The 26,182-nt window shown below is 42.1% G+C and overlaps 2 protein-coding genes across 11 annotated transcripts in view; both read left to right on the forward strand.

The window, feature by feature from the left end:
* Positions 1 to 17,075, forward strand: part of LOC120798032 (R3H domain-containing protein 1) — a 47,244-nt gene extending 30,169 nt beyond the window's left edge. For 2 of the 8 annotated variants that reach the window (XM_040141963.1, XM_040141961.1), the window contains 13 exons: positions 603 to 872; positions 1,433 to 1,587; positions 1,901 to 2,026; positions 3,080 to 3,427; positions 3,638 to 3,764; positions 7,668 to 7,825; positions 8,208 to 8,341; positions 10,557 to 10,660; positions 12,419 to 12,600; positions 13,190 to 13,346; positions 14,546 to 14,643; positions 14,837 to 14,921; positions 15,815 to 17,075. In XM_040141963.1, the coding sequence (XP_039997897.1) occupies positions 603 to 872; positions 1,433 to 1,587; positions 1,901 to 2,026; positions 3,080 to 3,427; positions 3,638 to 3,764; positions 7,668 to 7,825; positions 8,208 to 8,341; positions 10,557 to 10,660; positions 12,419 to 12,600; positions 13,190 to 13,346; positions 14,546 to 14,643; positions 14,837 to 14,921; positions 15,815 to 16,134 (2,264 nt within the window). In that variant the 3' untranslated portion in view covers positions 16,135 to 17,075. Of the gene's footprint in view, positions 1 to 602; positions 873 to 1,432; positions 1,588 to 1,900; positions 2,027 to 3,079; positions 3,428 to 3,637; positions 3,765 to 7,667; positions 7,826 to 8,207; positions 8,342 to 10,556; positions 10,661 to 12,418; positions 12,601 to 13,189; positions 13,347 to 14,545; positions 14,644 to 14,836; positions 14,922 to 15,814 lie in introns of those variants that run through there. The other 6 variants (XM_040141962.1, XM_040141965.1, XR_005708612.1 and 3 more) reach the window with 6 other exon arrangements.
* Positions 17,076 to 17,534: 459 nt separating this feature from the next.
* LOC120797899 lies at positions 17,535 to 21,560 on the forward strand. Of its 3 annotated transcripts, none has more exons than XM_040141653.1 (3): positions 17,535 to 17,938; positions 19,500 to 19,618; positions 19,766 to 21,560. In XM_040141653.1, exons 1-3 carry the CDS (start codon positions 17,740 to 17,742, stop codon positions 21,068 to 21,070), a joined length of 1,623 nt encoding a protein of 540 aa, XP_039997587.1. In that variant the 5' UTR covers positions 17,535 to 17,739; the 3' UTR covers positions 21,071 to 21,560. The 3 variants fall into 3 exon arrangements, with proteins under 3 accessions (XP_039997587.1, XP_039997588.1, XP_039997589.1); XM_040141654.1 differs by having other exon boundaries at positions 17,538 to 17,938; positions 19,524 to 19,618; positions 19,766 to 21,558; XM_040141655.1 differs by having other exon boundaries at positions 17,829 to 17,938; positions 19,379 to 19,618; positions 19,766 to 21,559.
* The last annotated feature ends 4,622 nt before the right edge of the window (positions 21,561 to 26,182 follow it).

The following is a 26,182-nucleotide window of genomic DNA, read 5'->3' on the forward strand; positions in this document are numbered from 1 at the left end:
TATCCACGTATTTTAAACTGAGATTTAAAGTGAGCACGGGGAAACTTTACCTCCCTCAGCAGATGAATGTGAAAACAGCTTTGTAGTGTCAAACTCTGTACAGTCAAGCCCAAGCATCCAAGTGAAGGAACAATTAGCAAAACAAATTTCTGAGTGGAGGGGGACTTTAAATGATTGAACACTTTGTCCAGCAACTTAGAAAGGTCACTTAAAGGAACAAACCCTAAAAACCAGACTGCAATGTCAGTCCCTCCTGCCAAAAACCGAGGGCTTCTTTGCGCGCTCACCATTTTGTACAGCATTCAGTAATGATCCAGGGAGAAATCCATCACAGACAGGGCAGAGATACCAATTTGTCCATCAACAGTTGCCTCAAGAGACCAAAAGGCAGTGCAGTCACAAGAGATGTAGCATTATCAATAAGAGGTATGACTGTTAATTTTCTCCCCTGCTTCATTATCACCATCAACTCTTTTCACCCAGGTGAATAACCAACAAGCTGAAAGCAACAAGTTCATGCTTCTCCTCACAGAGGCTGTCTTAGGGTCATTCTTTGAAATTTAGGAAGTAGATCATTATCTCTTCGTTCTGCCTTTTTTCAGGTTCAGAATCATGCAGTAGTGTCGGTTCCTCGTCGAGCTCGCTATCCCGTCCCCAGCTGCCCCTCCCAGTTTCAGCCTCGTCCCGGTCCAACATCCCCAGTACACCCTTAATCCACCCGGCCGCCGACACCAGAGGCCCTGGGCACCCTGAGATGATCAAGAGCATCCCCTCACAGCCACCACCAGCTACAGACGCAACCAACTATTATGTGTTGCCGTTAGAAGCCTCAGGGATACCACCTGGCAGTGTTCTGGTCAATCCACACACAGGTGGGTGATACTGTGACCCAATCTGAATATGACATGCCAGAGTTTCTATTTAAAAACTCAATTTCAGAAAAGCAGAAATTGCCAAAAAACAACTCTAAATTTTTTCTTTTCTCAAAGTCAGTGACACAACCTCAATCTACTGCATTTAATCAAAGTATATTTTCCCAAAATAAATTTCCCCATCTTGTAATTTTCTAGTTTTGTAATGAATATTAATGACTTGGGGACAGAATTACAGGTTGGCATGGGGCTACACTCGGTTTATCCGTCAAATTAGTAGTCGGACCAAAGCATGCTGATCAAAATGCATGGAACAGATGGGAGAAATCTGTAAATATTCATCATGGGACTAACACAGTTGTGAACTTTCGGGCTGCAAACTGAACTTCAGATGCTGCCAAATCCTCTTGACTCTCTTCTTACGGACCATGTTTGGGTGTGTCCTTCACTGTCACAGCGAACATAAATCAAGTATTTCCTTTTGTATGATGCTGAATTATTAGTGTGTGTACAGTTCACATCACTGTGGTTTTCGGTCTCTTGTGGATTTAATTTGACAGGCAAGCCTTTCATCCATCCCGATGGCAGCACTGTAGTTTTTAACCCGGCTAGCATCGTCCCCGCTGCTGGCAGGAACCCGCAGCAGGGGAAAACCCCACAGCAGCCAATCTCTGCCACAAGCCAGCAACAGCCAACCAATCATCTGCACACCCAGGTCAGTGGGCGGGACTATGTTTTCCAGCCTAACCTCACTAATTTATAGAGTTGAAATGGGAGCGGATGGTAGGAGCTTCACTAAACCATTTAATTGACTATTCACTAAAATTGATGGTAGCTGGCTAGAAATAAGAAGCCTGCTTTTGTCTATGCCCACTAGTACCGTAAAATGCATATGTGATAGGCGTTACCAAAGTAACTGGGGGGGGCTTAGCAAATGGTCAATTGAAGTTCACGCCATTTTACTAACAACCTTCGTCAAGTCTCATCTCCTGTCCCTCTGTCCATCTTTTCTTCCTTTCCCTCCTCAGCCGATCTGTCCTCCTCTCCAGCCGTCCTCCGAGCCTGTCCACAACCCAACGGTCTCTTATCCTCTTCCTCCTCCTCTTCCTCCTTCTCAGTTCCTGCCCATCTGTCCTAACCAACAATACACTGTGGTACAGAACTTCTTTCTTCCATTTTATTATTCTTCCCCCGCTCCATCTCTTGTCATACCTGGCTCATTAAGAGTTTATTTAAAGACTCTTCTCTGAGCTCTGAAATTAATAAATTAAACTCTGACACGTACGTCCAGAAAGTCCAAAAAAATTCTGCTCAGCTTGTGTCAGGCAAAGGAAATGCTGTGAGCTCGATTTTGACTCAGGTCTTCATACTGTATTTAGGTTTAATGAGCTCCTTAATAAACTATCTTCTGAATTATTTACAATGTAGCTACATTATTTTCCACATATATTACATTCGTTGCTACAAGAAAATACATTTCTGTCTGTTTTTAAATTGTGAATTTAGCAAGGTTGGTATCCACATTCAGTGTAGTTCATTTTTTGTCTTGACTCCACGTTATTGGAGGTTTGGTTTAACAGGGTCTTTTTAGTTGTATCTAAATCATTCTCTCAACTTTCCAATCTTCAACACAGACCTTAACTATTCCTTTTTTTTTCTTTTTTTTTTTTTTTTGGTGGAAAGGTGCATCTAAATCCAGCAGGAGCCATTACCCACATATATAGATCATGCATTCACTTAACCTCATTTTTGACCTGGTTTTAGTGAAAGACATGCCTCTGTGACTAATTATGCCTGTGGAAAGTTCCATTAATATTTAATTCATCACCAGATGTTAGCACTGAATAATCCATGACTTAAAACACTACTTTTCCAACAACATGTCAGAAATGACCTGGACTGGCATGCACTGGTGATACAGATAAATAGTTCACTTGAGAGTCTGTTAGTCTCTGCAGACCCGGGTCAGATTTAAACTCTGCATTTGTTTAACCTTCAAGTGAGTCATTTTAACAAATGCCTTTGATTTAGCACTTAGAGTTGAGATCAGGTGACTGCACCTGGCGGTAGAACTGTATTGATCCATATTCTGAGTAAAATACTGTTACCAAGGTTCTGATTGTCTGTATATTTACGTGTTTGGTGGTGTCTGTTGTTGCCTTTAATTTAGCTCTTGTCAGAAATTTAACACTAAACTATCTCTCCAGCCTGACGCCCTAAACACCCAGTTCAGTCACATGACTCTGGCGCAGCAGCCACCCAGTGACAGCGGAGCTTCAGCTCAAGACACCCGCCACTATCCAACTGTATACCATCACCACTCCTCCCCTGTGGTGCTGCAGGGAGCCCCTCCACAGCAGGTTGCTAGCTACGTGGTGACAGGGCCATCGGGAGGACACCCAGGGATGCTACAGGGTCAGTCCGTCCCATTCCCGACTCCAGGCCCCAACCACGCCTATCCCAGTTCCACCCCGGGCCCCGCTGCTTTCCCCGGGTCCACACTGAACCAGCCGTTACTCCATCAACACGCTTACATCCAACAGCCTGTCCAGCAGGTGGGGACTTCAACGGTGCTTCTGAAATCATGCTGGCTCTCCATAACTGTTTGAAGATGTGATCATTTCTCATCACGAGTCATTCCTGCAGCATTCCTGAAACCAGTTTTATAACTAAGTCTTCACCTCTCTTGTTGCTGGGAAATGGATTCAAATGAGACTGCTGATGTGTCATACAGTCCTTGAATTTGTGCTCTGTGTCTCTTACAGATGTCCACGTGTTACTGCTCTTCAGCCCACCACCCTCACTGCTCCACCCAGCAGCACCATTACCGGCCTCCTGTCAACCCGCTGCCCTATAACTGCCCTCAGAGCCAAAACCTGTCCCAGCAACAAGGTACGAGCACGTCATTTCTTTAAAAAAAGATCCATGTTAACTATTTTTACTTTTCACTTTTTAAGGTTTTAGAGAAATAAGTCAGATTATTTCAAATAATCACCCAAGTATAATTGGCATGGTGGCTTCTTCAGCAGCTGATAAGGTTTTTCTACACCTTTTTAAAAAATAAATAAATAAAAAACCCAAAAAATTAGACTGAGCATGACTACTTTTTTCACAAAACATATACACTAAGATACTCACATCCACACGTAGCCCTCTAGTCTCTCTTACCCTTTTATTGTCATGATAGCCAATTTACAGTTGTGTAGCGTGACAAACACACCTGGATACCACAAAGCAGCAGGTCACTCTTTATTTCTCCAGTTTTCTGTGATAAACAAAAGCTACAGCTTTAAAAAAAAAAAAAAAAAAAGCTTTGGAATAGTTACATGGTGGATCTAAAGACAAATCAAAGACAGTTTTAATGAATAAGATCCACAGCCTCTGATGAAGCGACTGATTTTTTTTTTTTTTTTTTTTTTTTCTTCCTTGAATTTCCAGATTTCATGTTTTCAAGAGCAAAGCTCAGCCTTGCTGCTATATCAATAGACTTTGTTCACTTCCCGCTTTCAGCTCTTGGATAACATAATTGTTGTTGTTCTTCTTGTTTGTTTGCTCACAAGGGAGCTCTGCCAGCCGCAGACCAATGGCTCTAGTGAAGGACAGATACTTCTCCATTGCCTTTCTCTCTGTTTGTTTGTGTTTACGGGTTCAGATGTCTCCCCGGGAGCCATCCACTTGTTTATTCTGTGGTTTTTTTTTTTTTTTTTTTTTTTTTTTTTTGTTTGTTTCTTGTTTTTTTTTCCGTCACCACAGGAGTTGAGATTGTTAGGTCCTGCTCGGTCTCTCTTGCAGCGTGTGCACACACACACACACACACTCTTGCTTAACTGGGTGCAATCTTTGTACAGTTGAAACTTGTAACCTCACACGCACACTGGTGCACACACGTCTCTGTAAGTGGCTCCGGCACTGTTCTGTCATCTGTAGGCTGCAAATGCGGCTTCCCCGCTGGGGACCCAGAGAGTAGACAGCGGACAAATGAAGCTGACCTACAAAGGCAAAGGACAGCAATTATTTCTCGGAAACAGGAAAAAAATGACTTCAGCGCCTTGTTTCCCTTCTGTTTTTGCGTTAATTAAAAAAAAAATTCATACAAGACAGTCTAAAGGTGATGACATAGCAGCATGGGTTGCACACACAATAAATAAATTATCAGTGGAAATTCTCTGATGGCCCAGTCAGTGGCCACAGAGAAACCTGTGAATGTTTCCACTCACTTGCATCAGACAGTCGCCACCACCACCGGGCTTCAGCTACAGTCATGGTCATTATGGGAAAGCATTTTATATTACACGTGAAGACGCTGAAGGATCTCCCTTACTTTTTACTATTTTGTGGTGTTAGAGGTTATTAAAAGGTTCTTTGACTTGAAAATGTCCATCACAATTTCCTAAACCCCAAGTTGGTGTCATCAGATGCCTTGTTTAATCCAAACAACAGTCTGAAACCCAAATATATTCAGTTTAATATCACGTAGGACCAGGAAAAACGGCAAATTTTCACATTTGAGAAGCTGGATCCAAAAATAATTTTGAATTTTCGTTTGAAAATTGACTTAAACGATTAATAGATTATCAAAAAAGTTGCTGATTAAATTTTAGTTGATCGACTAACTGATTAATCAGCTAATGTTAAAACTCTAAATGAAAGTAACATGAAAAACAAGCAGCTTTTGTTTTAAGGAACGATGAAAACTTCAACAAAATTTAAGCAGTCCTTGCACAGAGAGCTGAAAGGTTTAGTCAGTTAATCGATTAGTCAATTGACCTCAAATTAAGTAGCAACTTTTTTGATAATCAATTTATTGTTTTAGTAATTTTTCAAGGAAAAATGCCAATGCTATTTGAAGACTTTCTGCTAAAACACTTATAAGAGGCACTTTTCACTATTTTGTGACTTTTATAGACAAAATGATTGAGGGACAAATTAATCAGAGTACTTGACACATGCAACTCTAATCTTAGTAGAAACTAAATGTCAAAACTAGAAAGAAACTACAGTAACGCCTACTTTTCAATCAAAGTCAATTGAAAAAAACTACCACAACTAATTATAAATCATACAATTAAATGTTAATTGCAACAAACACATACAGTCTAAAGGGATAAAACTTTAGATATTATGAATTGAGGGTTGAATGAGGCAGGAAGATGGTCAGCTGTTTGTGGTGAATGGACAAAATAGAAAAGTGGTCAACCACTGGATTTTTTTATTTGGGACTTTCACGTCAGGATTCCTTTTCATTTGAATGGATATCAACATCTTGAGTTTTTTCTGTTTAAGTTTGATTTACAGCCCAACCGATACTGGATTTTTCAGACCGATACCAATACTGATATTTGCGAGTTTTAAAAATCCAATAAATATCAGCCATTAATATTTTTTTTTTAAACATAAACGCCTCACAAAAACAAACAGTCTAGATACAGATCCTTTAAAAATCAACTTCTCAGTGCTCTTTGGCGGACGACCTATGTAATGGTGACACCATTTCTAAATTACTTCCGACTTAGTTTGTGGATCCTGTACTACATTGTCTTGGGCGACAGATGTATAAAAATACATCTGCCACAAGGTAGTATCAGCCAACATATGATCCTGGCCGATTGAGCGGTCTAGCTCTGTGTGATTTTTTTTTTTTTATAGCGAGGAGGAAGTGTGCTGAGCCTGAGAGGCGGGATGCGGGGCCGGAACGCTGTCTGAGAGGCCTCTATGAATCTCACAGTGAACCGGTCTCTTTTTCAGCCCCTCACTCCTCACCCGTCATACACTCATTATCTGCCAATGAAGGAATTTTCTAAGTAAAGCAGTCACAATCATCCCTCATCTGCTGCCTGCTGGTATGGAATAAAATTGTGTGCGTTTGATATTAGGGTCATTTCATGCTTGGTTTGTAAGTGAAGGTGGGAGACGAGGGTGGATAAAAATAGTCCTCCTCACTCTGTTCCTTGCGGGGCACTTTCATTGTCTAGTTGTACTTTTCTCCCTGGGCGGCAGACTGTAAAGACACCTTCACAAAAGGACGTCCTCTCCTTTGTCACTTGGATTACCACATGTGTGTCACGAGAGACAGTATTTTAGAATGTTTCTTTCTGTCACCTTGACATTTAAGTGTCTGTTTTTTCTCCCCTCCCTCTAGCTAGAAATAAGCGGCGCCATTTTAGGCTGTTTGGAAAATGGCCGGATCTGTGTGACTTTGTATCGTCTTTGTGTGTCATTTTCTTTGGACGCTCTAAATGGATTTTTAACAAGTACTGTAGAAATGTGATCCCATTTTCTTTTTACCCCCTGACCTTAATCACACGTTGACGTTTTTTTTTTGTTTTTGTTTTTTTTGTCTTCAGGCAGAAGGGTGACTCGGCCACTCAGGTTGCAGGTTCCGGCCACCGCAGGCTAAATCAAATATATTGACTTTGTCATTTATTCCAAGTGCCTCAAACCTGCTTTGCTGTAACAGCTCAACTCAACAAGCCAAGTCTCAATTTCCACAACCTTTCAATCTGCTCCGTGTTCTGTTCTTATCCTAACTTAGCTTCAATAACTCTTCATTCTATTTGTTTGAACAAGCATATTTCACAATTAAATCATTAAAAATCTTGAACTATTTTCTTTTAAAACTGTGATAACCAAGCCTTTTTCCCCAGAGCTTTTATTATTGTCTTCTCCTGCTATGTTGCAAATGAATCGTGAATATTAATCTGCAGTGTTTTGGTATCATATTATTATCATAGTGTTCCTATCAGCAGTTTCTTTTCATTTGGTCACAGCATTGTGCCTTTCTCATTTTTGCCCTAGTGCACCAAGCCGTGATGCCAAACCCAGCGTCCAGCTACCAGAACGTAGTGGGCGTGCAGCCAACACCCAACCTCGCTCTCGCTGGCAACCAGCAAAGCAATATGGGCAACCAGATGCAAGGCATGATGGTCCAGTACCCTCCGATGCAGTCTTATCAGGTATTTTTGATAGAAGGCTTGCTTCTGTGAGTTTTTCCTATGAATGTCAGAAAGATTAATATTACCAGTCTGAAAATGAAAACGAGCATTCAGTCCATTTTGTTATGAATGAAATTTGCTATTCTTGAGACTGTTGTTGTTTTCAAAGGATAATTTTAGCTCTGTATTCTTGTAGAAGAACAGGGAGAAAAGAGTTTTGAGTTATTTGTCCTTAAGAAAATCTTAAGAAAATGAATCTATTTGCATGTTTTCCATTTGCACAGACCTTTGCAAACGACCTAACAGTTGTCTGTATTTGTTTTGTGGCTTTAGTTACTTGATTTCTATTTGTACTAACTGTTCTTTCAACATCTTTTATTTATTTATTTATTTATTTCTGTAGCAGGTTTCTGTGCCACAGCAGACGTACCAGCAGCCAGTGTTTGTGTCCTGCCAGCCAGGACAGGGGGCAGTGGCTGTTGCTGGCATGCAGCCCTGCTACAGCCTGCTCCCCCCCAACCAGCACACCACCATGAGGTACGATCATAGATTCAACACTGATAATTACTGTGGACAACCATGATTTGGCATATTGGGTACTTTTTCTCAAATTTGAGCCGAAATGCATGAGCTGTATCAGTATCACATGCACCATGAAAGGAAAGAAGAGCATGTGTTTCATTATGAATTGTAATTACTGTAGAAGGAGTAAAAGGTTGAGTAATTTCATGAGAGCTGAAACAATGAGTAAATTATCTGGTTAGTCAATTGACATAATTAATCAGCAGCATTGAAATCAAGTGAGAGAAAATGTGAGGAGCTGCTGCTTTTGTGTTTTACGTGATCATAAACTGAACAGCTTAAATCAGCTTTAAGGTTGTTTTATTGCATAAGAAATTGTTCAGTTGTGTTACCTAAGCCCACAGATATTCACATTAATACTTTGACATAAGGGAGTAATTAGTTTAAGTTGATATTTCAGATTCATGTTTTGTATTAACATGATTTCTTTAATAACCCAGTTCACATTGATGGATTTAATAATCAGTCTAAACAACTAAAGCAGCTGCCTAAAATTTTAAGTCATGTTTACACTGATAATAAACTTGTTCTGATTTATGATTATCCTGGTATTATCATATCTTCGAATAGCTGGAGTTGCTTAATCAGGTTTAGATTGAATCATTGGCTCTGCTGTAGACGTACTTTGTCCCAGAAACCAATTTGCAGGCACTTGATGCTGTTTCTCGCTCCTGAAGGTGCCTCTTATTTGTAGACCTAACAGGCCTGATGAGTGAATCCCTAAAGCACCTCTGAGCCAAGGTCATCTTTGTTCACTGTGGGGGGAAAAAATGAAGTTATTACCAGAATGCTTTTGGTGAACTGGGTCTGTATATAGCTGATGAATGTCGACTCTGACGCCCTCTTGAAGAACTTTAGTCATTCTCCTCCATTACTCTGGAGTAGTGCAGAGCACCGTGCTCTCCCTCATTATAGCTGATTGATAGAACTAGTTCACAGAAAGCAAAACATGTAATTAGTTTCAACCTCCATGGACCCAATCAGTCTGGATACTGGTGAGTGGGGTCCTACTGGGACCACTGTGCATGCACGTATACATAACAAACACCAAACATGACCACATGTATGCAGTCATCACCTGCTGAAGAACAATGAAAAGATACACACACATGCAAGGAGAGGTCACTCTCTCATTGTCCCAGCTGTAAAATGAGGCTGCTTTAGTAGGGCAGTCAGTGTGGAAATGATTTATGCAGCAGCGTTCGAACAGCTCACTCTTCTCCCGTGGGGACCGACTGTCCACCTGCAGCCTGCTTTTTCACCAGCTGTACATGAGTCCCTTTAGGCATGTTGCTTACAGAGTACAGTGCCTGCGTTGCAGATGGACTTAAAAGTGAAATTTCAAATTTAATACCTCAGCTGCAGCGTTAGGATCTCAGAGCTCCTGGAGATTTACGCCTGTGCAGGTTTAGAAGGGATTTTTAAGATTTTTCTGATCACTTAAAGGCCTGCTTAGATGTGAGCATCATATTAGACTTATTTGTCTTCAGGCCTTCAGGCTCTGGGGTACCAGAAGCACTTAGCTTAGTTTAGGCTGACCAGTTTTACAACATTTACTTCTTAGCACAGGATCTGCAAGTTTGAATGGTCTCTCTATTTTTTTTAATTGGTTAATCCATCCATCCATTTTGTGCCGCTCAACCAGGTCCAAGTCGCATAAAATGAATAATTAATGACATTCGATCAATTATTTGGACTTTGCAACATTAGAAAACAAAAAAAAACATCAAATGACCTGAATGATTAGTTAATTAACAAAATTAATTTTCTGTTGATAGACTAATCGATTCATTGACTAATTGTTACATCTCTAATTGTTATATCTGTCTAGGATGTACTGAAAAAAATGTGATAAATTTCGAATATTTTAGGTTTTCATTTGGTTTTCATTTATTCTATTTATACTTTGGCTGGTATAACAATGAAAAAGGTATTAAATTCCATTCTATGTGGTATTAAAAATGTCTTTAAAAGTCTGAATTTAACTTGGTGAACCCTACAGAAACCCTATTATGAAACACTTGGGTTTACTCTGTGTGTGTGTGTGTGTGTGTGTGTGTGTGTGTGTGTGTGTGTGTGTGTGTGTGTGTGTGTGTGTGTGTGTGTGTGTGTGTGTGTGTGTGTGTGTGTGTGTGTGTGTGTGTGTGTGTGTGTGTGTTTTCATTCCCAGTTCAACAGTGAGTTTCCTGCCCACCCCAATGATGGAGCAGCTCCAGTTTCCTCAGACCTCTTCCCCGTGCATCTCCCAGCAGCACCCAGGCCAACAGTATGCAGGTACGCTCTCCTCTGAAGCTGACTCACAGACCAGTCCGAGACTAGAATCTTAACATGGTGATCTGCAGAAGGATCACGCAGTAAAATGAGATTCTTAACTTTTGCCTCTGACATTAGCCGGGCAGGGATTTTGTCATCGTTCTTTATGTGTATTGTGTTTGTTGATAAATAAATAATAACAACTTGATGCAAGAATAAAATTTTGTATTACACATTACCCTTCGCAAACATATAGAATTTTTATAATTTCCCGTGTAAAATATATGACCACAAGCCAGACTACTTACATAGATAGGAAAGCCATAGATGAAATAGGCTGACCAATGCTGGATTAGTGAAGCCAGCATTGGTCAGGGGGGTTTTCAAAAACCTGAAAGCGATATATTGGCTGAGAGAAGTTTTTCAAACATAAACACATAACAGTAACAAACTATTTTGATATGAATCCATTAGATTTCATTCTTTGTTTGTTACCAACATTAGCCAGAAGACCAAGATGCATACTGAGCGAGACAGAGTAAAAATCCACTTGTCAGTGCTCTCTGGTGGACAAACTCTATAATGTAACTCTGTAACACCTCAAACATATTTTAGAATTTCTTACACTGCACTTTTTTGTTACTTAATTTGCTGAACTACACCGATACTGAGTTACCTGCAAAAAGCTAATATCAACTGATATATTAGCCTGGGCAACTTGCCAGTTCTAGCCATAACAGATATTCAGGTAAATCGGGAGGCACATAGATGGAACTAGAAAAGTGACACTGAAAAAATATTTAAAATTTAAATTGTCTAGTGCTTTAATATAATAACATCTTTATATGTGTTGGTGTTACTGTTTTGTATTAGCTGTTGGATGGCTCACAGAATCGCTGTTCAGAGACCCAGGTGGGGCAGTCTCCTTACTAATGACCTTTATTATTCATGTCTGATATTATGGGAGAGCAGTGGAGGGAGCCATCATTTTCAACTCATCAGTAATGAGGTCAGGCGAAGGTCTGGTGGCGGCCTTACCTACAGCGTCACAAGTAAACATTTTTAATTGGCTATGCCGAGGCCAGAAATAATCCGCAGATTAAGTCCAAATATCCATTGTCCTTGCTACTGTTATTAGGTATTATTTCATAAATCAACAGTGGCGTCAGCTGTGCACTGTTTGCAATATGATTTCCACCTAAAATGAGCTTTATGTAAACAAAAATTAATTGGAAATATGTTGGGGTTTCTTTGTTTTGTTTTTTTTAGTTAATAGCGCAGGAGGTTACACCTCTACCTGTGATTGTTTGGTTGTTGGTTTTTTTTTTTTTTTGTGTTTTTTTTTTTTATGTCACATCATTCTCGGCCATGCGTCAGAAACTAATTAGGTAATTGGATCTCCTAGATCATTGCAGTGGATTGAGCAGGAAAAGGGAATGGACTGTTAATGGACCTTAAAATCAAGGCACTTAAAAGCTAAATGCTCAGCAGCTAACGGTGTGAGAGCGGGGATTTCACTGATGAGGTGTGTAGGTGAACAAAAACGCTGAAAATTAGCTTGTGGGCAAAAACACATTTAGTCTGTCAGTTTACTCGGTTGCATAAATGACGAGTTGATGTGAAGAATTCAATACAAATAGGTAGCATCAAGTGTCAGACATGACTTGCCTCTTGTCAGTCATAAGTCTTTATCAAGCGTTTTATATCCAGCTTGTGTATATGTCAATTTTTTTAAATGTGTGTGTGTGTGTGTGTGTGTGTGTGTGTGTGTGTGCGCAGGGTTGTTACCCCCAGCCCCCGGCAGTGGCATGGTGATGCTGCAAATGACAGCGGCCCCCTGCCAGCAGCCCCGGGCCCCCTCCCCCTGCCAACGGAAACAGCCCAGCTACAAACACCCGGGCCCCGAGCACCAGCGCAGCCGCAGGCCTGCTGAGCTCCCGCCGCCTCAAGACAACACCCAGGTACAAACGCTGCTCGATTGCATCGATTAGGAGGAGACGGCCGCAAAGAAACCTCACTGAGGTTGTCTTATGGTTTTGAAAACATTTAATTAGCTAAGTGGCCCAGAGGTTTGGACTTGAAAACAGCAATTTCCAAATAATTTTAAATTTAATTACAAATGTGCTCAGGTAGCCAGATAGGACATTACAGTACATGTCAGAAAGTTAAGTCGGTCACAAAAAAGCAATTTTAAAGCCAATTTTGTTGGTTGTCTGAAAGTGATGTGATACTGGTCCCCTTTAGCCAAAACCAGCCCCCCTGCAGCCAGGTAGGTTAAATGTCATAGTTAATAGGCTCTGCAAATGAAGTCAACACTGCCATAACCTGAAAATGAGAAGAAAATAGTCCTTAGCATTAGAGTGTAATGGTACATTAGGGGAACTAATGTGGATGGAATGGTACATTAAAGCAACAACTTAAAGGACAAAATGACTTTATGAAAGGAAGATACAGCCAAGGTTGCTTTTTTTTTTTTTTTTTTTTTTGAATGAAAGCATCTGTGTTCCTCCCCTGCCTTCTCTCGCCACCCCGTCGCTGGGTTGTATGTAGAGCAGCCTGCCTTCGTCCCCGGCACTCACTCCCTCGCCAGGCCAGTCGCCCAGCGTCAAGGGCCTCCCATCAGGCATCTCGCCCATCCCTGTCATGGCCAACCACCCGCACCACCGCCACCCGCAGCTCCCTACAGCCTTCTGCCACAGTGGACAAGGTCAGACGCGCAAGGGCCACGTGTGTTTACTCACTCACACACCAATGTTATAGAGAAGACATGCTTTTACCAACATGGCAGCCTAGTTAAAATTTAAGGAATTATATTATATTATATTATATAGTCTTAATTCTGAGTCTGCACAGGTACATTTTAATTCCCAGAAGAAGAGTGGTTGCAAGCAGGTTAATTATATTTTGTAGAGATGTTGTCACGCAAAAATGATTTCATTTCTGCAAACAAAATCAATTTTTTGCTTCGTAAATTATCTACATGAGCACACAGTGATAATCCCTCTCACTCAGTTTAACTCACTTGACCTTTCTCCACATCCCCGGTCTGTACACTTTGAATTTAGCCGGCACTCTCACTAAAGCTGATACAGCGTTACATTGTGCCACAATTATAGTCAACTGGAAAATCGGAGTAGGTCGTTTCTGATTGGATTTTTTTTGTCTCCAGTCCGATTGCCAATAGGATTATCTGTTACCAGGGAAGTAGAGAAGCGCTGGGAGAGTAGCAAGCAGGTCCACCATAGCCACATGCAAGAAGTTTCTACAATTTTGGTTACATATTTATTTTTGTGAAACTTGTATAAAATCTAATTTTTAAATTAGTCTACTTTGTTAGTTTGCAAACTAGCCATCTTGGTAGCTAGCTAGCTAATGTCTGCCAGTTAGAAGAAGTAGCTAAATAAGCTTTAGATGACTAACTTGATAATTGCAGTTGTAGTGGCTTTAAAGAAAAAGAACTTTAACTGTGAATAAGACTTAGCACCCTAAAAAATCTCATCTTAGATTTGTTTATGTAGATTTATTTATTTTATTTTTTTATTATTATTTTTACAGTAACTGCACTAATGATTATATTGTCCGCGCCGTACTAGCTTAGCTCTCCAAGTGATTCCCTTCTGCCCTAGCAACCAGTAATACTACTAGAAACCAGACTGGAGACCAAACAGCCAATCAGAGATTACCTGCTATTTACCACAGAGGGGATTTTTGCTTGCTCAAGTTCATTTCTTTTTTTGTAATTTTCTCTACAGAATGTAATTCTCGTGCTTCCAAAAACTCTGAATGCTCAGGAATGACATCCACAAAATAACTCTTATATAAACTTAGAGTAGATGTTCAGTTGGTTTCTACTGATCTGACAGTTCACAGGTTTTGATAACTTTGCATTTTTGCTGCGACATTTAGGTGAAGCGCACTACTCCCTACTGGGCCAACCTCTGCATTATAAACCCTCCATCAGACCTCCGCTGATCCACACTGCCCACATGGTGGCCAAACACCAGGTGAGTCGTACATACATACCAAACTTTTTTCTTTTCTTTTTTTTTCAAGTCTATTATCACTAAAAAATGTTATTTTATAATCTTGCAGTTGTCATTTTTTCTACATCTTTATCAAAATCAAGTTGGTGTATGACATTTCAGGTCGGCAAACTTCCCTCCCAACCTTCCACAAATAACCTAACTGTCTCCTCAGGGTCCACTCGGGGTTTGGCGTAGCGGTCATGGGAGGAAGGCCGGCAGAAAATCTCTGTCTTCAGATCTCAGTGTAGGTGAAGCAGGTAATAGGAAGTCCAGAGGGAGGCTTGAGTTTAGTGAACTTCAAGTTAACGGCAGTCATTTTTAGTTTGTCGGACATTTTGACCGTGATTTGAACTCTTCTCTACAGAAAAAAGCTCCAAATGCTAATCTGGTGTATTACGGCATGTTTTCTACTTAGTTTTGTGTACGAATTCAAGCAAGCAGTTTGTGACAACATGCAGCCCATCAGGTTTTGGTTGTAAACCAAAAAAGGAATCACGTGATGAATCCATCTGCCGTGTAATCTATTTAGCAGATTAAATGAAATAACACCACGATTGGATTGTGCTTGCTTGCTTCGCTCCGTAGCTGTGGAAAAAGCATCTGTTTGTGAATGTAAGCAGAATAAATTACAGACAGGGCAGAATCCACGCCTGCCAGTGGAACCTGCAGCCCCGGCGGTATTTGTGCTGAAAGAAATGTGCTGATTATTTTGAATATTGCGTTGTATTTTTGCACTCGGCGAGCTATTTTTCTGCATTATTCAGGTGCTCTTGTCAACAATCCCACAAGTGCGATACACAAGGAGGGGGACTTATATACAACCCTATGTGGTAGTGGAAAGTTTAATATAACGTTGCTGCCCCTTTTTCATAGAAAAATTATGAAAAGCAGATTTATTGTTTGACTGACAATCCTGCATTTTTGAAAATTGAATCTATCGTAAACATTAAAAAGGCAACAATATTTTATATGATTTTGCTTGACCACACTGCGACAGGTTTGACCGTCGTTCCACCTAAAAGCATTACAGCTGACAGCAGCAGTTTATTGAAGCCTCCCGATGGTGCAGGTCTGATTTTTCTCTTCACCCCTGACATTTGTTTTATTTACCGGCTCTGCTGCTCACAGTGCTGTCTGTGTGTGTCTGCAGTGAGCAGTCAGATCCTGGAAGTGACAGATCCTCCGGAGGGGATCAGCTGTAAAGACTCCCACCACCTCCTGGCAGAACTGTGCAAAAGGGGCGAATTGATCCTGCGGCTGTCGGACCATCAGCCCCGGCTGTGCAATACAACCAGAGACGCTCCCGGCGGAGACCTGGCCTCATCATACTCTATCTTTGCCATGCTCCCTACCAGATACGCTGCCCCGAATACCGCGCTCCAACACAGCGCCCCCCAGGCCACCATCAAACTCCGAACTAGTACCAGACACAAAGGGGAGCTGCATGACTGGGACAAAGCCGGCTCATAGCTGCTACGATCTCGGTGCATCTAAGGAGCGCCACACGAACGCACATCCAACCACCTGCCTCTGCTGCCTCAGTCTGGACCGCCTCCCAGACTCTGTCCAAATCAAAAACAGTATCAAATGTTTGAAGGATGAATGTTCACTTTTATTTTGTTTTAGTTTCTTTTATCTTTTCTCTGGCCAACAGGTCTGTTCAGGGTGGAAAGTGAGCGCCACCTATCATTTTGGTTTTGTTTGTAAAATGTGTCCGTGGCTGCTGAGCTCAACTCGAGGTCCCCTCTATTCTAAAAATCTAGTTTGCTGTTCAAAAGTGAAAGTGTTAGGAAAGCTTTGGGATCTGTTTGCCAGCTAAGATATTAGTGTCTCCACTCTGGCTCTTTTAATAGCAGGTGTATGAGTGTGACAGCACCATATCGAGTAAAACATACACATAATCTACTATATTCCGGTTCAAGAATGTTTTTGTGCCCACTTTTGAAAATTAGAGAATGTTATTGTATTTAAATTGAGCATTCATATCAAAGCAAGTGTTTTACTTTGTTTTATTAAGTTAACTTTCGAACAATAATTCCCTCGGCTTTGTCCCAGTTTGATCTCAAGTCACTGGCCCGTGAAAGTGAGCGGCATTTATCTCACGTTTGGTACACAAGAATGGGTTTCTTCTCTTGTTTAACATGCTCTCAACAATAACACGCAACAGCACTCGCACCATGTGAGCCCATACGATAATAAACACTGAATTATAGATATACTACCTGAATTATTTAAAGTCACTTTTATACACAGTGAATGTTGCGTTTGCACTGAAGTAATGATCAAGATGGAGATTTGATTGGAATCAAATAGGGCCTGGATTTTCTTTTAACCCCTCATACCTGTTTGTTGCACTCAGCCAGGCCACTTTCTTTTATATTTAATTAAAATGTTTATATGCACAAGAAAAATGCAATCGAGTTTGTCACTCTACTTGGCTTTTTTTTTTTTTTGGATTTCTGTTTGTGTGAATCATGAGGTGTTTTGTGTCTGGTGTGGCTTTTTTTTTTTTTCCCCTTTTTTTTTTTTTTTTTGGACTCTAATAAATGTTTTCACCACACGTGTTGACACAACTTTTTTTCCCGAGCTGAAACACCGGAAATAATCTACAGTCAGGAAATTGAGGTTCCATTGGAATTTTTCCTCTAGTGTGTGTGTGTGTGTGTGTGTGGAGAGAGAGAGAGAGAGAAAAAAAAAAAGAAACAGATGAGGCAGCTTCTTTCGGGGGGGGTGTCGTCATGAAGTTTGTACCTCTGCCTTTTGGGCATAGCAGACATATTTGCTCTGCTCCGTAGCCTCATATCAGGCTGCATAAATTTAGCCATTTTGAATAAACCCTCTGCTCACTGAGGGGAAGTGTAGAGAAAGAGACACCTAGCGGACACAGGCTGCTACTACGCTATCTAACCACTACACAGCTCAGGGAAAATGAAAGTGAAAACATACCTTTTGGGGAATGTGTGTGTGTGTGTGTGTGTGTGTGTGTGTGTGTGTGTGTGTGTCTGGCAACGCGGCAAGCGTGGTTGGAGGGGAGGGGGGGAAACCGCGCGTTAGCTTTGATGTCTGCACGGCGTAATGGAGACCGACTCCTGGTACGAGAGCAGGACGGTGGTTGTGTCCGGGGTGCCCGATCTGTTGCCCGCTAGCAGGATGGTTGACAAGCTGACTATCCATTTCCAAAGCCGAAGGAGGAGCCACGGAGGAGACGTCGAGGTGGTCAGATACCCCACCAACATGGAGGGAGTTGCGTGTGTCACTTTTGACAAAGCTGAAGGTAACAACGGGTCGTAGCTAAACAACAGGCTACAAACTAAACACACTGGGTCGTGTCGTGCTAATGTTTTGTGCTGTCCCTGCTATGAGGAGCACAACCTAAAGTTCACGAGTTACCGGTAAACTGGTTAATAGCTGAAGGTTTTTTATAATACCGAACTCCATTTAAAAAACGGGCAATTTTCAAGTTCACTCCCTTATCAGTGGCCCCGGTTCCTTCCTCTCTAATATTACCATCAGTGTACCGCCAAGTCACAGAGTTTTCAGGGAAGTAAATACTCGGTCACCTTTGAAAACCTCGGGGCATTTAACAGCACTTGCTGCTGTTCTGAAAATATTTTCAGACACTCTCCAAACCATCAAGATTTTCAGCCTGTCTCTCAAGATGTGTCTCCATTTACTAATACAAACAAAGATGGTGGCAGGAAATCATACATCAAACAGATGCCAAATTTTAAAGATCCCCTCCAGGCCTTTCAAGACATCTAAAAAAAAATATTTGCTTTGATTAATCATTTGTTTCTGAAATGGTTTTTTTCCACAAAATGTTACTTGGTTAAAATGTCTACATATTGCATCCACTCCCTCATTAGAAAAAAAAAAGAAAAGAAAAAAGAAAATCCAGGATTACAAATATGCAAAAATAGTTCTTCTCAAAAGGACTACATGACACAAGATTTTCTGCTATTTCACCGACAAGTCCAATCCCAGTGTACTGGCACCGGAGGACTCGCACATCGCACTTGTGTAAGTTGCACACTTCATATCTCACCATCATTAGCTGCGGCATGAGTAATGAGGTCTCTACGTCTTGCTGGTGCGTCGAGGTGTTAAACTGAGATTTTAAGGCGAGCCAAAGAAAAACCCCCCCCCCCCCCCTTCAAGCTCTGCACATCCATCATTCTGCACAGTGAAGATCAAACATCCGAGCAAATTGACGATAAACAAAACACATTTTTGAGAGGAAGGCTGATTTTAGCATTTTATTTATTATATATTTATAATATTTGCGTATTTATTTTGGAATATATAGACGTTTTATGCTCTCATACAAAATAAGACTAATATTTTTCTTGCGCTGTACCAAAACAACAAGGACAAGTCATCTCTGGCTACCCGGATCAGGAAATATAGTCGCAATTTGAGAAACATGTAAAAGAATTTTTAGGAATTTCTTTTTCTGAAAATCAGATGCTTATTAGCTCAGCGACTCAGTTGTAATGGTAATACATGAGAGGCACAAATTGAGGCTGCTTTATAATATTTCATTAACCACTTTCTGTCATTGTTAATCATATCTCTGGTTTTATGCCGTAATTGGCTCCCAGGGGAATACTAATACAGTACGGTATGTAGGGAGGAATGAAACATTTATTTACAGGAAGTGCTGCTTGGATATGTGCCATGCTGATCAGTGGTGTAATTTCTCCCATGATCGTAGACTAGTTAGACTGGGAGACAATGAGCAGGGTCAGACTTTGTGCACTCCGTGCGGCCAGAACAGACTGGCTTTGTGGGCTCATGGAGCATCACTACAATGTTGACATGGGTCCTGACCACAGCTGTACAGTACAAACTCTTGGCAGATGCAGAGGAGGTGGTGCGAAAGGAGCAGCAGCTTATGACGGACGACAAGTTTCCCGAAGAGTATCTTCTCACTGTGTTCCCCTTCACCAGAGATGTAAGTATGGCCATAAGTTTGGTTTTGTAAGTAGAGGAGGAACGGCACCAGCATCATCTCTCTTTACACAAGAATCTTGTCAATCAAGCAATTCAGTTTCAGTCAGATGATACAGGACAGTGATTCAGATGTGTTCTTGTGCCGCAGGTGTTTTGTATGTATGTCCGCAGCGCCAAGGTCGATCTCTCCCTATTTGGCGGCGATCAGGCTTCACTGATTCAGAGCCTGCGGTCAGATCACAGGTCGCTACGTTTCCAGCCTTTGCTCCGCCAGAGGAAAGCCATCATTGAGGGGCCTTTCGCTGCCGTCCAGGCCCTGAGAGAGGACCTCATCCGCAGGGCAGGCCAGCTTAAGTCTACAGTCTCGGCCCCAACTGCTTCCGCCGGGCTAAGGGAATCTGTCCTCAATCCCAGGGTAGTATCTCATCCCAAGTTTGCCAGCTCTGTAAGCTGCAGCGGTTCTAACGCTAAGCGAGGACCGGCGGGCTCCAGCTGCTCATCGAAGGCGCTGCAGAGCACAGGTGAGGCAGCTCGAGTCCTGCTCTCAAATGCAAAAACTCAAAACACTCCCTGGAGGCAAAAGGTGTCCTCGACTGTAGGGAGCTTTAGTGACACAGACAGTGATAAAGAGGAGAAGCCGGGAGGTCGGTCCACGCTCAAAATGACCACAGAATATAGAACCAAGCGAGCAAAGGCCAGTCCCAGACAAGTGTTCAGGGAGGAGATCAGTGCAGGGATTGGATCTTCCTTATCGGGCCTGGACCTGGTCCCTGCGGAGAAAATATCAGCAAATCACCCAGGAGTAGACGATACTTCGCAAAACCAGACCAGACCAGACAGGGTTTCAGCAACCGAGATCAGAGGAGAGAATCCTTTGGGCTCCCGCCACAACAATACGGACTCTCTGCAGGAATCAGATCAGAGCAGCTCGGCAGCCACCGTTACACTCCTCCACGCCAGACTTAACGATGTCTCGACGTTCTCCCAGGGCAATGCTGAGGATACAGAAGAGGATCCAGAGGATCCGTGCATCTGGGTTGACTCATACACATTCAGGTACATCGAAAAATTCGACAAGAAGGAGTTCGACAGATGCTTGAAAGGTCTCAAAGTGTCTGTTGAGTGTGTTGAAGGAACCAACCTCACGCAAATATTGTTGACTGAGAAGCGGACCTCCGAGACGGCCTCGAGGATCCGGCAGGCCTTGAAAAACCTCAAGACTTTGGTGGAGCGTTGGATGTCGATCCTGAGAGTTCATCAGATCTGCTACGACGGGGAGAAGCAGCCTCAGAAACAGAAACTCATTCAGATCTGCAACGATGTGAATTTCATGTTCGATGATGTTCTTTACATGTTTGAGGATTCTTGCATAAAAGTCGTCGGTCCTTCAGTATCTAGTCACCGGTTCTATAGGAGAGTGGAGGACAGACTAAACTCAAAGACGTTCTTGTGAATCCCTGCTAATCTAAGAGTTGGAGCTAAAATAAATGAATGTACTTTAATTAGTGACCACAGGGTGGCGCAGTTGTGCTGCACATGGCCTTCATCAAATCAGCTCCTGCACAGTTATTGTATGAAATCAACACATTTCTTATATTTGGTGTTTGTAATAAAAGTGTTTAGTTACATCACAGCCACGATTTTGATTCCTGTGATACACTGAAAGGAAAAATACTGTATCTGTTAAATATCTGCATCGTAAAACTCAAACATCCTCCCGCGCGTTTGCTTTCTGTCTTTGTTTCTGCGGCAAAGCTTTCCTTTTGCTCATGCATGGATTAATAATTAGCCCTTCAAACAACAGGTCTTAATCCAAACGACGCTCTCGTAGCAGTAGGGATAAATCTTAATTAACCTCCTCACATCTTAATTACAAAATGATAAGCTTATAATTAAAAACAAAAATGACAGATGCCATCCTGTCTCACATAATCACATCTTTCTATTCTCTTGTCCAGGCATTCTTTGATCACTTTATCCGTCATTACCTGAAATTAAATTTGACTTGAATTGTCTATTTCATTGCAGACTGGCAAAAAAAAAAAAAAAATCTACCATTAGAGAACATAAAGGTTCTTCGGTTAACACGTTTCAATACAGAATTAAATTTGAAGATCGAAAAATACGAGCCATTTAAGGCTTTAAGGACCCCCCCCTGCAGACATGTTAAACTGAAACGTAAGTTGAGCACAGAGAAACTTTCCAGCTTTCGGCAGATAAGTGGGAGAACATCCTCTTAGCGTCAGACTCTGTGGAGTGTATTTCTGAGTGGAGGGGCGCTGCAAATGATGCGGCTACAAACATTGGTTTTCAGGCTTGTAAGACTTGGTTTGTGCAGTGCTTGGATGTGGTGTTCAAATAAATCTCGGTTTTGCTTTTTATCAGAATCATGGACCAACATGGGTCAGTAGGGGGCGGTATGACACTTCCTCCCATATGGTGGACTGTGGATAGTTAAGAGACACTGAAGCTGCCATAGCCCTGCTCACTGAAGCAATTATGGCGGCCGGGTTCGGCAAAGCAGGGTGCAGATCAGCAGATATATGATGTCAGTTGGATGTCCCATTGTACACCTTCTCCCCTCCACAAACACACACACACACAGAGCGTGTGCAGAGTGTTTTGCCTTTTTTTTTAAGGGAAAGGCTGGTCCGTACATGTGATGTGTGGAGATTCTCGGTAAATTAATCTTGTGTAGAGAGTGTTTTTGTTTTTTTTGTCTGTAATTATTCAAATGAGCTCGTCCACAGCCTTGATAATTGATTCATTATGTAAAAATAAGCCACACTACCACAATGAGCACACACAAACATGGACAATCGCTCATCTCCCCGACGCACACGCTCTGGGTTGTTTCCATAGGAACGTAGTGGAAGAGGTTGCCGAGCGGCGGCGCTGGGCGTCATTAGGGGGAAGCTCTTGAATACAGTGACAACATCCAGGAGGACGGAGGAATTGCATTTCCAGCAGAAGAACCCTTCATCAAAGACGAGCAGAGGAGAGAGCACCGCCTCTTAACACCCAGACCTCTCGGCTGCCCCGTTGATAGCACGTCTAGAACAATTACCCATTATTAGGACGGGGGCTGGAGTTATTGGGGTAAAATAGAAATGAGGGTCAACAACCAGAAAGCATGAATTACTGTTCTCGAAATGGTCCCAGCACTGGTCCTCCATTACACCCCTTTTTTATTCTGTATCCTCATTGTGCATAAAGTATAATTAGGCCATTGCAATTTGAATATATTAGGCATGTGTGACTTTCATGGTGGAGGTCAGAAACAGCAGCAGTCCAGAAAAAGAAGCCTGAGCCTCTTTCTCGAGGGCGTCTTCATCGGAGATGGGCTCTGCTGGGGATCAAACCTCTGATTGGACCACGGATGGATTACTGAGCTGGCCTACTGGCACGGGCCCATGGGCCCCGAGGGTCAGAAGGTTCCCTGGCCGGAGCTTCTGTTTGAAGTGAACTGAAAGTCAATCAAATGACGGCAGAGAGACGCAAAGCGACCACACGGAGATGCAAAGCAGCGACACAGAGGCAAGACCACCACAAAGATAACCAAAAGGACCACAAAGAGACAAAGAGATGTCCATGCCGGGGGGCGGGGGGGGCACTGTCTCATGGACTGGATGGTGCCTGTCGCCACAAGACCACCTACTGTTTTATTTCTGAGTGTCTATGCTTGTGTGTTCATGTTCAGGCACACGCATATTGGAGGTAAGAGGTCAGGCAGACAAGCAACAAGCCTCTGCATCTTTTTCACAGCGAGGAATGAGGCTGCTGTTGATGGATAGACTTCTTCAGGCAACGTTTGTGTGTGTGTGTGTGTGTGTGTGTGTGTGTGTGTGTGTGTGTGTGTATGTCGCAGTCACAAATTGCCTCTTAATGATTCTTTTCACAGATCATCACCCTGCCCGGGAGGGGGAAAGTGGGGGGGGATATGAGTTGTACTCCGCCGCTGCTCTGCCTAAATGTTATATGGGTATTAGGGAGTTGTGATGGAAGAGCCTTGGAAGAGAAATTGGGGGCAACAGACCAAGAAAACGATTTGTGTATGTTAGCTGTGGTAAGAGAATGAATGGTGTTTAATTAGGCTCAGAACATATGACCCATAATGTAAACACACCAAATCTGAATTCAGTTTTGCAATTGTAACCAGAGTGGGACTAATGATAGGTGTGTAACGTGCGTATCTTCAGATTTGTGTCTAGCCCGGTGATCTTATTCATCATGGTGCTACTGTAACTCCACAATGAAAACTAATCAGAAAAACTGCCTTGATAACCTTCTCCAGCGTCTTTATGTAGAGCACTTGGACATTGAAAGGGGTCGACCAACTTAACCTTGAAAGCACAATTTTCTCCTCCAGACGTAATGGATAAAGAAACCATCGTGGGGACACATTCACTGTCTTTCTTTCTTCGTCCCTCTAGCCCTTTTATTTTTTTGAGGACACTGTCATTCCCCATCTCTCCACCAGTTCCCCCTTGGCAAGCCCCCCGCCTTTGCCAGTCACCTGACGCTCATCCTCCCTCTACACCTGCCCCCCGTTGCCCCGTGAGCCACAAAGTATACATGCCTGGTCGCTGGCGTCACTCGTCAGCTCATCGGTTTGTTTCACAGAAACAAATCCAAAGCATAATTCTGATTTATTACAACCTGGGTCAGATTCAGTTATCACCCTTATTGTTGGGATCTGAGAGCATTTGTTAGGGATGTTGCCCTAACAAATGCTCCAGGCAGGGCATGAAACAAGAGTAGTCAGATGACACAGGTTTAAACAAAGCCCCAGATTAGCCAAACTTATTTGGATGAGAAAATGGAGGCAAATAATAACATTTTTACTCATCCAGTCTGTTTTAAACATTCATGCTCTCATTGTTTCTGGTCATCTTGGTGCCCTGCCGTCCCTGAGGGATGATTATTTCACTTTAATTCAATTTAGTTCAACTTCTGTCTTTAAGTACCACAAAATATTGTACAGACGCATAAGAAACCTGTTTTTTGATATCCTCTGATTGATTTCTAACACAATTCAGGTTTATTATCAGTATCTGAGGATGTCTCTGTGGACCTGTTACAATCAGCTTAAAAATTCTCCTGTGCAATGAGGGATTATTACCCACATTTCAGGGGTGCTCATTTTCACTTTTACTTCCAGATCGTGCTGGATAGTTTACAACCAGTCTGACCGGACATTGTTATAGTAACGTGTTCTAAGATTTTGGCAGTTAACATGGTGAGTACAATGTTCTCACCAGCAATTGAAGCCATGGCCACTCCTATTACAATAAGAGTTGTAATAAAATGGAATTATCCCTTAGGCTCCTGACCTGCTTCATTCTGCACTGCACATCATCTACTCCGTGTTCCCTCTTTCTCACTTTACAACGCCCCATCTGTACAACCTCACTTATGAGCCGACGCAGGAAGTGTTAGTATAATTATCAGTCTCTCCTCTGACCATTTCAAAAAGCTCGCAGTTAGTGGGCTGTGAAGATGGAACGTGATTGTCTGTAAATCCTCGACACCGCAGGCCATGATGCTCAACATACAGGCGCCACATGTGGCCCCCCCTGAATCTAGAACTACTATTTTCACTTGGATATTTAAAGACAGAGGACTGTCGAGGCTGAAGCTAGGAGTATACAATCTTTGGCAAGCTATTGTGATGAAATTGTTATGATTTCCCGGGACTAATGTTCTCAGTCTCATTTTGAGGGTGATTTTTTTTAGTTCATTTTCAATGTCTTTGTTGCTTTTGAGTCAAGCAGGATGTTTGCATCATTCCAGTTGGTTTAGCCACATCTACGCATGCGAATACAGGCCAGGCATTTAAAACAGCTAAATTTCACAGCAAAACCAATTAAGTCCAAAGAAATTGTCACGAGCAGTGGCTTCCTTTGAAGCTTTGAAGTCAATTTGCACACATTTTTTTGCAGCAAGATCCACTTTGGTGAACTCTGACACACAGATTTTTGCTGTTGGCCGTGCTGACCTTTAGGAAATAGCGAACCGGAGAGACCAAAATGGGGGACCTGTCTTAATTAGCTGTGTTTCACTTATTAGCTCTCACTTTTATTTAACCTCTTCTTTTGGAATATAACTGTTGCAAAAAGGGGAATGGTTTGGAGACAGAATCAATGCTATAAATACAGTTTTTTATAATTAACTGCTTGAACTCAATGTCCTGTTTGGACTGAGCTAACTAGCTTGTTAACCGACAGTTAGCAAAGTTAACTAGCTCAAAGAGCTTCCCTCTTCAGTAACTCTTTGTCAAAATGAAATAATGTTCAACATGGGGAACAAAATACGAGGGGGCAGTAAATGAAACAGTACAGAGAAAATAGAAAGAAGCTCCGAGAGCTATTGAGGCTGATTAGCAATAGGGTGTCCCAGCTGGATAGCATGTTAGGGTGTAGCTCGCCAGCTACAGTGGTCAGCACTGTCTCCTCTAGATTATATACGACTAATTTGCAACTGCAAATACGTTTGAAGGAAAAGTGATATCAAGTGGGATACGAGGAAATGTTGTAAAATATCGTATCGTCACAAAAATGTTGAT

Source organism: Xiphias gladius, chromosome 13 (assembly GCF_016859285.1).
Source record: "Xiphias gladius isolate SHS-SW01 ecotype Sanya breed wild chromosome 13, ASM1685928v1, whole genome shotgun sequence".
Classification (NCBI taxonomy): Eukaryota; Metazoa; Chordata; class Actinopteri; order Istiophoriformes; family Xiphiidae; genus Xiphias; species Xiphias gladius.